At 41.5% G+C, this 16,786-nt stretch overlaps 1 protein-coding gene across 3 annotated transcripts in view; it reads right to left on the bottom strand.

Moving 5' to 3' along the window:
* The window catches only part of LOC139566397 (echinoderm microtubule-associated protein-like 6), a 61,921-nt gene that overhangs the window by 29,152 nt on the left and 15,983 nt on the right, over nucleotides 1-16,786 (bottom strand). The window contains exons 11-32 of one of the 3 annotated variants that reach the window (XM_071387534.1): nucleotides 16,167-16,334; nucleotides 15,774-15,880; nucleotides 14,368-14,468; nucleotides 13,896-14,082; nucleotides 13,033-13,138; nucleotides 10,766-10,859; nucleotides 10,427-10,527; nucleotides 9,559-9,761; nucleotides 8,970-9,081; nucleotides 8,495-8,622; nucleotides 8,241-8,382; nucleotides 7,589-7,741; nucleotides 7,333-7,464; nucleotides 6,957-7,045; nucleotides 6,578-6,745; nucleotides 6,098-6,299; nucleotides 5,107-5,233; nucleotides 4,357-4,435; nucleotides 3,997-4,126; nucleotides 3,065-3,163; nucleotides 604-624; nucleotides 247-261 (exon numbers count right to left, since the gene is read on the bottom strand). In XM_071387534.1, the coding sequence (XP_071243635.1) occupies nucleotides 247-261; nucleotides 604-624; nucleotides 3,065-3,163; nucleotides 3,997-4,126; nucleotides 4,357-4,435; nucleotides 5,107-5,233; nucleotides 6,098-6,299; nucleotides 6,578-6,745; nucleotides 6,957-7,045; nucleotides 7,333-7,464; nucleotides 7,589-7,741; nucleotides 8,241-8,382; nucleotides 8,495-8,622; nucleotides 8,970-9,081; nucleotides 9,559-9,761; nucleotides 10,427-10,527; nucleotides 10,766-10,859; nucleotides 13,033-13,138; nucleotides 13,896-14,082; nucleotides 14,368-14,468; nucleotides 15,774-15,880; nucleotides 16,167-16,334 (2,664 nt within the window). The remainder of the gene's footprint in view (nucleotides 1-246; nucleotides 262-603; nucleotides 625-3,064; nucleotides 3,164-3,996; nucleotides 4,127-4,356; nucleotides 4,436-5,106; nucleotides 5,234-6,097; nucleotides 6,300-6,577; nucleotides 6,746-6,956; nucleotides 7,046-7,332; nucleotides 7,465-7,588; nucleotides 7,742-8,240; nucleotides 8,383-8,494; nucleotides 8,623-8,969; nucleotides 9,082-9,558; nucleotides 9,762-10,426; nucleotides 10,528-10,765; nucleotides 10,860-13,032; nucleotides 13,139-13,895; nucleotides 14,083-14,367; nucleotides 14,469-15,773; nucleotides 15,881-16,166; nucleotides 16,335-16,786) is intronic. The other 2 variants (XM_071387541.1, XM_071387551.1) reach the window with 2 other exon arrangements.

The following is a 16,786-nucleotide window of genomic DNA, read 5'->3' as shown; positions in this document are numbered from 1 at the left end:
TAAGGGTCAGTCCCGGTCTGGCATCTACATGCATAAACTGGTACTAGTACAAGGGGCAATATTGGTAAGTGACTTACCATATACAGTACAGTACAAGAACCATGAAAGGCTTGCTTAACTACTTCGGCATGCTCACAAGAAGGGCTAAGCAAGGATTCATTCATAGTAAGACTTCATTCATCAATTAATAATCACTGACACTGGCAGGTTGACAAGCTACAATACAGTACTCAAGTCAATACTCACCACCAATTTCCAACTCTACACAAAAAGCAGTAAATTATACCACAGAGGTTTGAAAAAAGATTAGAATTTTTCTTCTGCAAGTCAAAAACATCAACAATAAATAAAACATTTTGGGATGGGTTATGCTTTCAATGGACATGCCACGTTTGTGTTAGTTACACTGAAATAAACAGGATCGTGTTCATTAGGGCAAGCAAAAGAAAGTGCTTTAAAACATTTGGAATTTAGAGTATCTTACTGGAAAATTTCAGACCCTCCCTGTTTCAGTGCGTTTTCTTCCGTTTGGTGCTTAATGAACATGACCCGGAATTGAAACCAAAGTAAATAAGACATGAAGAATAAATGCCACCATCTTACCTGGCAGGTCGGTGACATCACCTGTTATGGAGTGGACAATGGTGAAATGAGGAAGCGTCAAAAGTAACAAGAGCAATGAGTAAGGATGACATTTGGCATGAAAGTGACCACTTCAAATGCTCTGCGTGGGACAGATGTAAAAAAAATTATCTTGCAATGCAACAGTCATGTGACAGCATTATTGAGCATCAAGAATCGCCCTGAAACACACATTCAATCCTGAGCTCTCAAGGACACAGCTAAAGGTTTTGAACTTATTGAAAACTGAGAAGTATTGAAAACTGCTTGACTTTAGTGCCCCTTATTTGCATATCAATATATACAGTTGAAGTCGGAAGTTTACATACACTTAGGTTGGAGTCATTAAAACTCGTTTTTCAACCACTCCACAGATTTCTTGTTAACAAACTATAGTTTTGGCAAGTAAATTAGGACATCTACTTTGTGTATGACAAGTAATTTTTCCAACAATTGTTTACAGACAGATTATTTCACTTATAATTCACTGTATCACAATTCCAGTGGGTCAGAAGTTTACATACACTAAGTTGACTGTGCCTTTAAACAGCTTGGAAAATTCCAGAAAAGTATGTCATGGCTTTAGAAGCTTCTGATAGGCTAATTTCCATAATTTGAGTCAATTGGAGTTGTACCTGTGGATGCATTTCAAGCCCTACCTTCAAACTTAGTGCCTCTTTGCTTGACATTATGGGAAAATCAAAAGAAATCAGCCAAAATAATTCTAGACCTCCACAAGTCTGGTTCATCCTTGGGAGCAATTTCCAAACATCTGAAGGTAGCACGTTCATCTGAACAAACAATAGTACGCAAGTATATACATCATGGGACCACGCAGTCAACATATCACTCAGGAAGGAGACGCGTTCTGTCTCCTAGAGATTAACGTACTTTGGTGCGAAAAGTGCAAATCAATCCCAGAACAACAGCAAAGGACCTTGTGAAGATGCTGGAGGAAACAGGTACAAAAGTATCTATATCCACAGTAAAACGAGTCCTATATCGACATAACCTGAAAGACCGCTCAGCAAGGAAGAAGCAACTGCTCCAAAACCGGCATAAAAAAGCCAGACTACGGTTTGCAACTGCACATGGGTACAAAGATCATACTTTTCTGAGAAATGTCCTCTGGTCTGATGAAACAAAAATAGAACTGTTTGGCCATAATGACCATTGTTATGCTTGGAGGAAAAAGGGGGACGCTTGCAAGCCGAAGAACACCATCCCAACTGTGAAGCACGGGGGTGGCAGCATCATGTTGTGGGGGTGCTTTGCTGCAGGAGGGACTGGTGCACTTCACAAAATAGATGGCATCATGAGGGAGGAAAATTATGTAGATATATTGAAGCAACATCTCAAGACATCAGTCAGGAATTTAAAGCTTGGTCGCAAATGGGTCTTCCAAATGGACAATGACCCCAAGCAGACTTCCAAAGTTGTGGCAAAAAAGCTTAAGTACAACAAAGTCAAGGTATTGGAGTGGCCATCACAAAGCCCTGACCTCAATCCTATAGAAAATTTGTGGGCAGAACTGAAAAAGCTTGTGCGAGCAAGGAGGCCTACAAACCTGACTCAGTTACACCAGCTCTGTCAGGAGGAATGATCCAAAATTCATCCAACTTATTGTGGGAAGCTTGTGGAAGGCTACCCAAAATGTTTGACCCAAGTTAAGCAATTTAAAGGCAATGCTACCAAATACTAATTAAGTGTATGTAAACTTCTGACCCACTGGGAATGTGATGAAAGAAATAAAAGCTGAAATAAATCATTCTCTCCACTATTATTCTGGCATTTCACATTCTTAAAATAAAGTGGTGATCCTAACTGACCTAAGACAGGGAATTTTTACTTTGATTAAATGTCAAGAAAAGTGAAAAACTGAGTTTAAATGTAGTTGGCTAAGGTGTATGTAAACTTCCGACTTCAACTGTATATATATATTTTATTTAATTCATCTTTACTTAAAGATGATTGCAAGTCAGTTAAGAACAAATTACTATTTACAATGATGGCCTACTCCGGCCAAACCCTAACCCGGACGACACTGAGCCAATTGTCCGTCGCCCTTAGGGACTCGCAATCACGGCCGGTTGTGAAACAGCCTGGAATCGAACCAGGGTCTGTAGTGACACACTAGCACTGAGATGCAGTGCCTTAGACCGCTGTGCCACTCGAGAGCCCAAAACGGGGTGCTTAGTGTGTCCTCTGAAGAGCAAGAGTAAAAACACAATTGAAGACTCACACTAATGCCAATTAAAAGCCTTTTGAGCAAAATTTGCATTCACTCTTTGACACAAAGTATCTTCCACATAAGTCTGATACAATGTAGCAAACAAAATAAAGAACTGTGCTTACAAAACAACACCAGTGCCGATAAAACAAAGCCAACTGTATGTGGTTGGATTCAGTGAAAGTCATGAGAATAGAGTGCGTTCCCACTTACCAATCTGTCCTGTGGCAATGATGTTTAGATACTTTGGGTGTTGATTGACAGTGAGACACAGAATGTCATCTGTGTGCTCGAGGTAAAAGCTCTGAGTCCCTGTGAGGAGAGATACAGTATGAAACTTTAATATCAGTCCCAGCACATTTCAGGTGTTTTTCTATACTTTTAAATTACTTAATTTCCCCCCTATTTATATACAGTTACGTGCAGAAAAAAAGGTTGTCATAAAATAAAAAAATATGTATAAACCGCCTTACAGGTTGTGACAATTATCACTAGAATAGTCAATAGTTCAGCCAACAGTTAGTTGTATCCACATTCTGAATATGCGTGTTATACCTTTTCGTTTTTAGAGGGTCCTGGGTTTGTATAGCCCATGACTTATTTATATATAAATATTAAGTGTTCACATTTGTGTGATAGCATAGCACAATAGCATTAAGAAATATAGTCATAACGAATGCAGGTGTCCTGGTAGGATGCCTATAAGCAGCAGCAGACCCCAATACCCTTTTCACACTATCATGCCAACATGAACCAAAGTGTGCTGCACATTTTCCTTCCCAGCACAGTTTCAGGAGCATTGACTCTGGATAAGAGCATCTGCTAAATGATCAAAATGTAAACTATGGTGAAGGTGTAACCAGGCCAGCACAGTATAGCTTGGGTTGGCTCAGGTCAGTAGTGTGTTCAGTGTTCCTGTGCTTATACACGCAGGGACGGACTGGGACCAGAAATCTGCCATGGCATTTCTAACAGACCGGCCCCCATACCAACCTATTTTTGCCTTGAGGCCCCCATTATTAGCCAAATACTGATAAGTCTATGTGAAACCCGCAATAAGACAAGCCAAACTGGGCTAAAGATGGACCAGCCCATCTGGCATTTGCCATAACTGCCCTAGGGCCAGTCCATCTCTTCATACACACCAGCAGAGAGGTTCTGGATGACCACTGCTGCGGCAGTGTGGAAGATGATGTCGGCGCCATCATTGAGGTAATGCAGGTTGTTTCGACAATCAAAACCCCGATATCCAAACACATGTTCCAAGGCCAGCTCCTGAAAAGCACACCCAAATGAGAAAAAGCAACAGGAACTTATTTTTTCCCCGAACATAAATATATAAAATGCAAAATACTGGACAAGCTGATGTTTCCCATCAAATGTTTTGTATGAACATTATAGACCTGAACAGCCATTCCTTTGACAACATCTCTCGGCCCACCAGACCCCGCCTGGCTATTTAACTATGCAACCTCCCCTTTTAAAAATAGATCCATCTCACGAACCTCAACCAGTTTTTTCTTCTTGGTTAAGTTGTTCTTCAGCAGTTTCTCTGGTAAGGGGGCAGCTCTACTGACAGGAGGCCTGCACAGAAGAAATTATAACATGGCGAATTGATATGATTGATATGAGCCATTCGAGAGGCTTTTAGAGTGCCTAATTGCACAGTACTTTGCTGTACATGTCTTACCTGACTTCACTCTAGCCATTATAGACCTACAGTGTCTATATTACGCGCCGTTCTGTGTTTTTACTGATTTGATGTTTGTTTGTGTTTGTAGCACTTTGTGTTTTTGAAAAGTGTTACAAATAAAATGTATTATGATTATTATTGTGATGATTGTTATTATTATTATTAGAGCAGAGCAGTACGGAAGGTCCAGAAACAACTAGCCACTTCATGTAGATCTGAAAGTATTTTCAGAGGCATAGGTAACTTGAATGGTAGTAACTCTGCCTTGCCTCCCGATAGGTGGAATTACGACAAATGTTCTCCTAATATTACGGTGCGACCTAACTTTTCTGCGCACATAATGATAAGCAGATTACAATAAACCAACTGGTCTGAGTTATTTTTCATGACAAGAACATTACTTCATGGGACAGATGTCATATTTTGGTTGTTATCTGGTCAGATAATCTGATTATTTTCTGGTTGCTGCAAATACGTTATCAAAACGTTCTTACAATAGCAGTATACAAACTGACCATGCCATTATAAAATACATCATTCGTTTTTGTTGGCCATACGGTACCTTTCCTCCACGAGCACTTCTTTCTCTCGCTGGTGAGGCTTTGTGCCAACCATGGCCCGGATGCTGACAGCATAGATCTTGGTGATGTAATCGGTACCCTTCTCTCGTGCAACATCACTGTCATACCCTACAGAGAGAAAAAAGAATGTCAATTCCTTGTGCCTGAACAATACAACCATTTATAAATATAACCATACCACATACAATCATAAACCAGAGACAACCACAACCAAACTGAATTTAGCCAGCTACATTCCAAGCATACCAAGTGAGCGCAAGACATGCAAGCACAAGACCAAGCCAAACTACAGCGATTAATCAAAACAGCGGGAAGGATCACTGGTATAGACCAACAATCATCTATCCAGCTTGCACACAAAACTCATCCTTCAAAAACTGAACAATATCTTACAGAACAGTACATATCCCTTTCACCCAAAATGCTGTCATAGCAGCCTAAGCCTGACTAGGGGAAGGAGACTTCTTCAAAAGATGCTCAGGATGAACAGATACAGGGACTCTTTCATTCCAACAGTCATTAGGCTGTGCAATGGATAATCTAATTGGACTCTTGACTAGTTGATAGAAGTGTATAGTAAATATGTGTTGCACTTTCATATACATTTTATAGTGTTTTTTCTGTGTTTTTATGTATATGTCTTTTTAAGCACATGACCAAATGGGATAATAAAGTTGATCTAATCCAGGGGTCTCCAACAGGACGATCGCAAGCTACCAATTGGATATCACAAAATTGGGGAGAAAAAGGGGGTAAACAAATAAAGAAAAAAATAATATGTAGAATCGCAGGAAATTTCCTTTAAAACGGCAACCTTTTCTCTCAGCTGCATGGCAAAATGTGTAGAATAGCAGGAAATTAGCATTAAAACTGCATTTAAAAAAAAATCTCAGCTCCATGGAGACATTTGTACTACACCCCCTGCCACGCCCACCACCTAAAACCCTTTTTAATCCAGAAAAAACCCGATACCTCCATCCTCCTCCGCATCGTCGTCAGACTCCTCGCTATCCACCGCCTTGCTCTCCTTATGTCCCGACAACTCGCGGGCCCAAATCATGAGCGCAGAGTCAGCGCCCCCCACCGACAGCAGCATGGTGTCATCATTGGACCATCGGACGTTGGTCACATTGGCACTGTGCCCCACATACTTCTTAAACTTGGCAAACTGGCCCTGAAACAAAGGAGTGATCCGTTTCAGTGCAGTCAACTCCTGGGTCGTGTTCAGTAGGCACGAAATTGAAGAAAAATTCTAAACAGAATGAAACTGGGAGGTACTACGTTGAATTTTGTCCCATAGCAAACGCTTGTTTCCGTTCTCCATTTCAAAACATTTTGCTTCAGTGTGCTCTAATGAACAGAACCCTGCTAATGTAATGGCATTGAGATTGTTGTGAATGTGTGCACTAAAATGGAGCTTTGTATTTCTACGTCAGACTTGTATTCACTCACCTTGGAAGGATAACCAAACAGCTTTAGGAAGCCAAAGTCATCCCCAGTGGCCAGCAATTTCCGGTCTTTGGTGAGAGAGGCAGCATTTACAAAACTGAGTGTGGGCCAGACACCCTCGCAGGTCGGTCCCAACACTGAGGTCCAGGTGGCCCAATCCACCTTTTCAAACTGGAAACATGCAACACAGACAGACAGACACAAACAGGCATGCACGCACGTGTACACACGTACACATACACTTCTGAAAAAGGGTTTACATGTACATATAATCTTTCACCTCTGACACATCTTTGCGAAAGACGCTATATCATTTTGATGTGTGATTTCATCAATAGAAGGAGCCCATGACAAAATCAAGGGACATATAATGTGTTTTAACCTCCGCAATATTGATAGTTTGTTTCCTTCCTCTTGGGGCTTCGAAGAATAGTTGTTCTTTGGTACCAGTGTTGATTTGTAGCAATTTCCCTGTATTCAGGATTAAAAACAATAATAGCTCTTGAAAAAAGTATAAATATTACTCTTAGGGCTGAATCATAAGAGAAATGTGCATGTAAGGGAAGAAGGGTGGACAGCAACAAATTAGATTGCAACTAGAATCATCAATGACTAAATTATTAAAGGCCCAATCTGTAATTTGTCTGAATTCGCTGCAATAAACTATACAAGAACATATACAACAGTGTGCGCAATGGGTATTTATTTATTCGACCTCCCAAGCCAAGTGTATAGGCATTTCTATTCCTTTCACGTACCACGGGTATCCCAGTCAATGTGGGTGATGTAGCTGGAAGCTCCTTTACAGATACCCACTCTCTTGCTGGTCAGCACATTGTAAATGTCCACAAAAGTGTCATGAGAAGCCACAGCAAGGTATTTTCCAGCATCTGGAGGGGGATATGGCAGAGTGAAAACTGTAGTGTTAACAGACCTTGGTCACATACAACTTTGTTTGCAAAAACAACAGGCCCAAAAATATTTTGTCAATAAATGACCACATCCTGGAATTACCTTGGCAGAACCTGATATCCGAGATGATCTCTTTGCGGTGATGGAAGGTCACCATGTCCTCCAAGGTGTCGGCATTCACCACCAGGAAACTGCCGTCGTTCAGACCCACGGCTAAGGCTTTCCCATCAGGAGAAAAGGCACAGCATCTACCGCCTCAAATGAAAAGAACCTGAGCTATGATACATGATCCTGATTTCAGCCACAGAAACCTATTTTAAACATACATGGAGGTAGATAGAAAAATTGCAGATACTCTCATAATGCTGTATTTTGGGAGGATTCTTTTGAGGATAGTTGCTTTTATATTTCATTTGGGGGGACAGTGGTTGTCTTTCAATGCTGCATATTGAGTATATTGAAATGTATCATTGTAAGGCACTATCGTTTTAAATGTCATGCATTTCAGATCTTTTGACCTAACGAAGATCCTTGTGGATTGAAACATTTTCAATAAAGGTGGTAATTGGGAGGATATTCAGTGTGTGGGCCTTTCTGTTCTCTTCAAGTATTCTTCATTAGCCCAGCACCTAAGTTTTTTAAGAATGTGAGTATGACCACAAACTTTTCTATATATGTATTACAGATGTATCAGTAATTGTTTTTCAATGAAACCTTTATAAAATATTTAACAAGACCAAATTATAGCAGGTACCTTTTTTAAGTTTGCGGACAGCTACCATGCGATGGTTGGAGGAGAGTTCCCAGATTCTGAGCGTTTTGTCATCACTTACAGTGGCACATATGGGAAGCAGAGGGTGAGCTGCCAAACCCCACACCTCACCCTCCATGTGACCCTAAACACACACACGTAATAGTCAAACCATTTGTTAGGATTTTTAAGACAGTGAAAATCTGCGTAAATCCTGATCTTATGTCTAGCTGTTGCATCCACCGCCCTCTGCACACCTGAACCAACAAGGTCATCGGGCCGCTCTTGTCAATTTCCAAAATCTCTCCATTTTTGGTCCCCACAAGGATGTGTCCATGTCCAAGGGTGATGGCGCGGATAGATGGGTTGTCCTCCAGCAGCAATCCTAAGAAAAGAAGCAGGAGGTGATGCCAAAGAGCAAACATAAATTCCAAAAATAGCAGCAAGCAAATGGCAACAATTACCATTATTTGTACTGATGGAAGTTGTTGCTGCCTATGGCATTCATTCATTCATTCATTCATTAATTTTTTTCAATACATTTATAATTTATCCATTCATTCCCAATCATAGTATTTATCAATATTGGTACATTACTGCTTGAATTTAGTTTACCTGGAGAATAGTTTTTGTGGTGAGATACTGTACATGACTTACATTTTAAAATGTAATAGTCTATAATAGCCTGCTTTTGGATGTGGAGCGAACAAAGCAAAGAAGAAGACAGCATACCTTTAGATGAAGCAGACAGCGAAGACCTTTTGATGGCGTAGGTCTTCAGGCACCTCTCAAACATGTCATCCCATAGCTCCACCACTCCATCCTTGCCCCCAGTCACGAACCCCTGCGAGAGAATGAGGGGACTCTGTCACCGGGGGGGAATAATCGCCCACAAGCCCAATTCCTTTTTCTCTCATTTCGTTCAATCACCGCCTTCCCTAATTTAGATCCCAGTTGTGTTCTGCTGCAGTTTCCAAGGTAACCATTAGGGAACATGTATTCTATATTCTACCTGGGTCTACAAGTAAACGACAGGTCAAGATCATGCATAGATGAGTAAAGAAGCGTAGGCATGTGCCTTGGTATGCTGATGGAGTACTGAGCTGTCAAGTAAAGATATCCTTTTAATTAATCCAGAGAATTAAAGTATTGGGTCTGGTTTCCTAGATACTGATTAAGCCTAGTTCTGGACAAAAAATATAAATGCTTTTTCGTCCAGGATTAGGCTTAATCTGTATCCGGGAAACCGGCTCATAAAGTGAGGCATTAAGTACTAGTCAAAAGTATTTACTGCTACATGACGGTTGGGGAGAGCGGGCACCTTGTCAAGAGAGCACATGGCGAACACTGGACCGTCGTGGGCCTTGATGGTCTTCATGAGGGTGGTCTCTCTCCAGATGTATACGTCCCCAGTGGTGGAACCAGAGAAAACCAGGTCCTCTGAGCGCCCGTAGCAGACGGACATCATGGTCTCCAGCTTCCCGAGGTTTCCAAAGATACCCCTTTTGAATGTGAGGCCTCCACCTTGGGTCCAACAAATGCAGTCTTTCATACAGTTTCTTAAAGCGAAGGTTGATTTTGTGTGTCGTTTTTTTAGACAATGGAACAACAACAAAAAGAGTACTGTTGTCAAAGTGAACTGCCACACTTCTAATAGTTTGTGTGGTGTTCATTTCGATAATGTGTTAGAGGGCGACAAAGCAATTCATAGTTGAATTACTTCACTGAACAGTTGCATTGTCAAACCATTGTTAACTATCACAATTCTCACATGGACATTGCAGAATAATGACCATTTATCATGTAATTTCTTAAATACATTTCTGTTGCGTAAAGTAAAGTGCCTAAAAAAACATGAGCTGGGGCACACCCAGAAAACAGTTAGTGTGGGGGTGCTGACTAACGGCGAATAAACTATAAACTATCAAAATAAAGTCGCACACTACATGTATAATCTCCCAGCAATTGAATGGGTATTTACCAACGTTTCGGCATCACTGTGCCTTCCTCCTGAGGACATTGGTAAATACCCATTAAATTGCTGGGAGATTATACATGGAGTGTGCGACTTTCTTTCTTTTGATAGTTTATCGTAAAATAAAGTGCCACCATGTTTTCTGTGAACCCCAGGAAAAACAACTGTTGCTAAATTAAATGATATTGGGCATGGAAATAATCATGGGGAATACCTGTGTGTTGCCAGAATTTGATATGCTTAATTCCCACGGTGACAAGCTTGTCCATACGGAAGGGGTTGCATTTCACCACAAAAAGCTTATCTTTGTGGCCCCTAGGGAATGAAAAGCAGAACCCACACACATCAGTCTGTTTTCTTCTCCATCAATGTTTGCATTTGCTCATGTTTCATTGAATATCTACACTGTTTTTCAATCAATCATCCTTTTTAGTCATATTCATTACATCTTGATGTATGTGTTTATTCCATAGGGATACTTGAACATTAAGTTGTGGATGAAGGTAAATAACCTTGAATGGGAATGTCCTGGTTTACTGAATGCATACTGTACCTTGCTTTTGCTAGTTTCTCGCCTTTCTTCCAGTCCCACAACACGATGGAATGGCCTTCGTCAATGCCCACAGAAACAAGACTCTTCCCATCCACTGCGGGCCAAAGGGAAGAGAGCCATTTTGTTATGCCCTCTTTGTTATCCCATCCACTCATGCGTGCATACAGCCGCATACAGTAAAGGTCAGCAGCTTTCAGATATCCAGAAACATGGACATCATTTACTTTGTGTCGTCAGCTATTGGAGCAATCAAGAAATCCGGTATGCCCTTGTTCCAGGTTGTCTTTATCACAGTCGAGTTGCACAGCTTATCAGATCTCGCAATAGATGTAGATATGTTTAACCCTTTACACCCGTGGGAATTGGCCTATGTGGATAGGGTTATATTTGAAATGTTTCTTACAGACGAAATATGAAAAGCATATGCATAACCATGGTAGCAACTGAAAGGGAAAAGTTTGGAAATAATGGGGAAATGATTAGACCAAAAGGTGAGTACACAAGTTCACCTGACACTAGCCTGAATCCAAACTATTTATTTTAATGTTGTATAGAGCTGGTCTTCTTTATTAAACAATATTTATTAAGAGCTGTCATTTTATTGAGAGGAGCTGCAGTTTTATTATAATTTTTTTCTATTTTGTCCCCCGTTATGTGAGTGATCCTGTATTGAATTTGGTTGAGCAGAAATTGAGACTTGAGCTGTATTGAATTCAAGATCACTCACATAAGAGGATAATACTGCAGTTCCTCACAATAAAATGCCCCAACAGATCCACAAATGATGCAATCTCTATTGCAATCCACACTGCCCTTTCCCACCTGGACAAATTGGAACACCTATGTGAGAATTCTGTTCGTCGACTACAGCTCAGCATTCAACACCATCGTACACTCATAGCTCATCACTAAGCTCAGGACCCTAGGATTAAACACCTCCCTCTGCAACTGGATCCTAAACTTCCTGACGGGCCGCCTGCCACGCTGATCCTCAACACGGGGGCCCCTCAGGGGTGCCCCTCAGTAAGTATTTCACGGCAAGAGCTACACCTGTTGTATTCGGCATGTGACAAATACTGTACAATTTGATTCCAGGAAAATGTGGGGTTGGTGCAACATAAGACAAGAAAATACTAGGTTGAGTGAGAGGACTAAGTGGTGTCTCCAAGTGACCACACGCCACTCCAAAGTGTTCACAATTCCTAAGCAATTTCAATGCACTTTTATGACTCAAAGAAGAATCTTCAACTATAAGGTACTTTTTTTTAGCTCTCCTAGCTGTGCCTTTGAGGTACAAGAGCAAGCACACTTGTAGCGGTTTCGTTCGGAACACAACCCTGCATCCCCGCCATAACAAAATGACTGTTGTTGTTTACGCAATCTAAAAAACGGTCCATTATAAATCGTAATCTGGTTCAGGCGGGCATGATTTGAAAGCTTGTTCTATTGTCAACATGACTCGCTAGGTTAGAAAATACAATCTTAAAGTGTTAGGGTTTCACAAGGCAATTCAGCGAAGCAGATCATCATTTCGGTGCACATAGAAAGGAGTCATGAGTGCATTCAGGTGTGTGTGCCACGGCGAATTCTCTTCACAAGAAACAAACACAGGCTCATTCTGTTCAGAACAACCCAGCATACAACCACATGACATCTTGTAACTGTACGTCAAACATAGTGATCATAAACGTTGACACTGTGTGCAAAAGATGCCCAATTATCAGGAGGGATGGGGGGCAACATCTTGTCGCGTGCGGTGCTCAAGTTCAGAACGGCTGTCAGTCAAAACCCACACAGCGCTGTGAAGTGCAGAGCCAGAGTTCTGATGTCATGTATAGCATGTTACTGTACAGCCCCTGCGTTCCAATTTAGGTGCCATTTTCAACCTGTATATGGGTACAAGTGTAAAGGGCTATATAAAGCTATATAAAGAGGACCTGTCATATTGCTGTCTACCTTTAAGTCTACCAAAGATAGAGCAGACAAGTGTGCATTTAGATTCTTGGTTAACCATAAGCTGTCAACCAAAGCCATTACCATTCAAGTGCCTAGCCGATGTTGTATCATTTACCGCGCCGTGCCTTGCGCTGTGCCAAACTTAAGTGCCAAACGTAATCTTTATTAAACATCAGTCAACTGTGAATCTACTGCTTGTCATCTCTGTTTTAACCAGAACCTGGGAGCGAACACATGTAAAGTAAACCGAAGGAAAATACAGTCAAGCATACTGTAGCTCTCCCCAACATTGAGCATAAGAACAGGCCTACCTGTGAACTCCAGTGCACACACCCCTCTTTGGTGATGGCCCTTCAACAAGGACAAGCACTTCAGTGTCTGGATGTCCCACACATGGATGGCTGGGTCCCTGCCAACCTGAGCATGGGGACAAATTCAACTTTCAAATGCAAAATGCATAGTGGGTGCTAAATACAGTACATTGCTAAGTTGCTAAAATAGTAGAGTGGGTATAGAGCTTCCAATTGAACTACAGTACCAGTCAAAAGTTTGAACCTACTAATTTTTCTTTATTTTGACTATTTTCTACATTGTCGAATAATAGTGAAGACATCAACACTATGAAATAACACATATGGAATCATGTTGTAACCAAAAAGTGTTAAACAAATCGAAATATATTTCACATATGAGATTCTTGATGACAACTTTGCACACTCTTGGCATTGAGTAGGTGTGTCCAAACTTTTGACTGGAACTGTAAATACTCACTCTTAAATATGCCAATTTAAGAAGACAGGATAAAAAAAATGGTTACACTAACTTCTGTTGCCCCTATAAGTGTAATAGTTACACAGGAACTCCTATGTAACTATGACTAGGTTACCTGGGGTGGCAGGTAGCCTAAAGGTTGCTGGATCAAATCCCTGAGCTGATAAGGTAAAAATCTGTCATTCTGCCCCTGAACAGGCAGGCAGGCAGTTAACCCACTGTTCCCCGGTAGGCTGTCATTGTAAAGAAGAATTTGTTCTTAACTGACTTGCCTAGTTAAATAAAGGTTACATATGCAATTACATGGTGATGGATTGCAGCAGTATATTCTATTACTCAAGCGTGAGAGAGACAGAACAAGTAGAGTAAATAAACAGAAATGAATATATGGTTGTGGATCTACCTGTCCGGTGGCAACGTAGTCCTTCAGCGGATGGACGGTGAGGCTGAGGATGTCGTCGTCATGACCCAGGTAGAAACGCTGTGCGTGCTGCTGACGGTTATAGACCACAGCCACGGCTGCTACGTGATACACCACCTCTCCCGCCTGGGTGTAGAATAGGTTGTTTCTGCAGTCACAACCTCTGTACCTGTGCAATGAGGAAATTACAGGAAAAATCCTATAGTTACAGGATTTCATACACTTTGGTGCTTACTGGTAAATGAAAAGTAGCGTGGCCTCGCCTGTCCTGATAGTCAAAACAAGGCTATTGGATACTTTATGGTACTTCGAAGCAAAACATACTCTGGCGGAAATACTTTAAGCACGTGTAGAATTTAATAAATACCTGCCGCATGGCAAAATAATTAACACTGCAAGTATATGAAGTGGCCTGACAGTACATACATTTACAGTCACCCTTGAGGTGCCTTACCCGTGAACAAACTGCAAACGCAGCCCCTCGTCTGGTGCTTTCTGTCGTTTCAGTGAGCCCACTAGCTTCTTCCTCAGCTGTGGGAGGTCCTCTTTGTAAACCTAGGAGACAGTTTAAGATAAGATCATATGTTATTATGTTACCCCTTCAAATTAATGGATTTGGCTATTTCTGCACACTTGTTGCTTACAGGTGTATGAAACCGAGCACACAGCCATGCAATCTCCATAGACAAACATTGGCAGTAAAATGGCTTTACGGAAGAGCTCAGTAACTTTCACCGTGGCACTGTCATAGGATGCCGCCTTTCCAACAAGTCAGTTTGTCAAATTTCTGCCCTGCTAGAGCTGCCACGGTCAGCTATAAGTATTGTTATTGTGAAGTGAAAAGATCTATGAGCAACAACAACTCAGCTACAAAGTGGTAGGCCACACAAGCACACAAAACGGGACCGCCGAGTGCGTAGCACGAAAAATCGTCTGTGTTCGTTTGCAACACTCACTACCGAGTTCCAAACTGCTTCTGGAAGCAACGTTAGCACAATAATTGTCTGTTGGGAGCTCATGAAATGGGTTTCCGTGGCCAAGCAGTCGAACACAAGCCTAAGATCACTATGCGCAATGCCAAGCGTCTGCTAGGGTGGTGTAAAGCTCACCGCCATTGGACTCTGGAGCAGTAGAAACGCGTTCGCTGCAGTGATTAATCACATTTCACCATCTGGCAGTCCGACAGACTAATCTGGGTTTGGCGGATGCCAGAAGAACGCTACCTGCCTGAATGCATAGTGCCAACTGTAAAGTTTGGTGGAGGAGTATAATGGTCTGGGGCTGTTTTTCATGGTTTGGGCTAGGCCCCTTAGTTCCAGTTAAGGAAAATCTTAACGCTACAGCATACAATGATATTCTAGACGATTCTGTGCTTCCAACTTAGCAACAGTTTGGGGAAGGCCCTTTCCTGTTTAAGCATGACAATGCTTCCGTGCACAATGTGAGGTCCATACAGAAATGGTTCATCGAGATCAGTGTGGAAGAACTTGACTGGCCTGCACAGAGCACTGACCTCAACCCCATTTAACACTTTTGGAATGAATTGGAATGCCGACTGCGAGCCAGGCTTAATCGCCCAACATCAGTGCCAGATCTCACTAATGTTCTTGTGGCTGAATGGAAGCAAGTCCTCACAGCAATGTCCCAACATCTAGTGGAAAACCTTCCCAGAAGAGTGGAGGCTGTTATAGCAGCAAAGGGGGACCAACTCCATATTAATGCTAATGAGTTTGGAATGAGATGTTCGACGAGCAGGTGTCCACATACTTTTGGTAATGTACTGTATAATACTTTGCAAGACAGTGAGCAATCCCAGTAGCAATTGTGCATTGGCTTATTCCACAAAATATTTTACTCCACCTGTCGTTCATAGCTGATCTGGGCCTCCAGTTCAATGTCTGAGTCAAGCTCCGGAACGTCAGACACGTCCGAGTCGGATTCTCCACTGTTTGAATCAGCATACCCCTCTGGAGATGCAAACACAAACAGAGGATAGATGACCTCTGACCTTTATGGAGACCATTCAATAGATATAGATAGATCAAACCAACAACTTATCACCCAGACTTGACATTTACACTTACATTCTTTCATACCATTCACACAGAAGATAAACAGGCAGAAGACTATGACAGCACATTAACCAGGTGACATAAATGTAACGTTTGGAGATAAATGAATGACTCAAATAAAATGTAAATGTAGGGTTAGGGTTAGGGTGTTGGGGTTAATTTGTAATCCAGCAATTGTCACCTTGAAGGAGGGGTTCCAGAACACCGTTCATCACCCCCTCTGGAAGAAACTTCCACTGGAACAAGGCATGGTCCGCCCCTCCAGTGCTCAACACCCACTGGAGATCATGGGACCAGCGCACGTTTGTCACATGGGCAGAATGGCCGATGTACTTCTTGAATTTAGCCGCTGTTTTACAAAGACCACAAAATAACGCATTTAAGGAAACCAAGTGGGACATAACATATATAAAACATACAGTATATTAGAAGCTGAGCTGGGACATTTTTTTTATAAGATATGTATTGATATGATGGCCATAACATTGCCTGGTAATGGTAGCGTTATGGCTATCAATAAAGTATATTTTTTCTGATGATTGAATTCCATCATTGTAGATTATCATGGTGACCTATGTGGGGGAAAAAACTGCAACACTTTATTATCTATAGTCCATCTGTAGATTCTCTACAGACTACCTACAGACTAGCAGTAACATTTCAACTATCTACTAACCCTAACCCTTATCCTAACCCTAAACTTAACCCTAACCCTTATTCTAAACCTAACCCTAACCTTAGCAAGCAGTTGCTTATCAACAGATAGTTTGTTGATAGATGCTCTACAGATGTTGATACTAT

Source organism: Salvelinus alpinus, chromosome 2, assembly GCF_045679555.1.
Source record: "Salvelinus alpinus chromosome 2, SLU_Salpinus.1, whole genome shotgun sequence".
Taxonomy (NCBI): Eukaryota; Metazoa; Chordata; class Actinopteri; order Salmoniformes; family Salmonidae; genus Salvelinus; species Salvelinus alpinus.
This window is presented reverse-complemented; position numbering and strand designations above follow the sequence as displayed.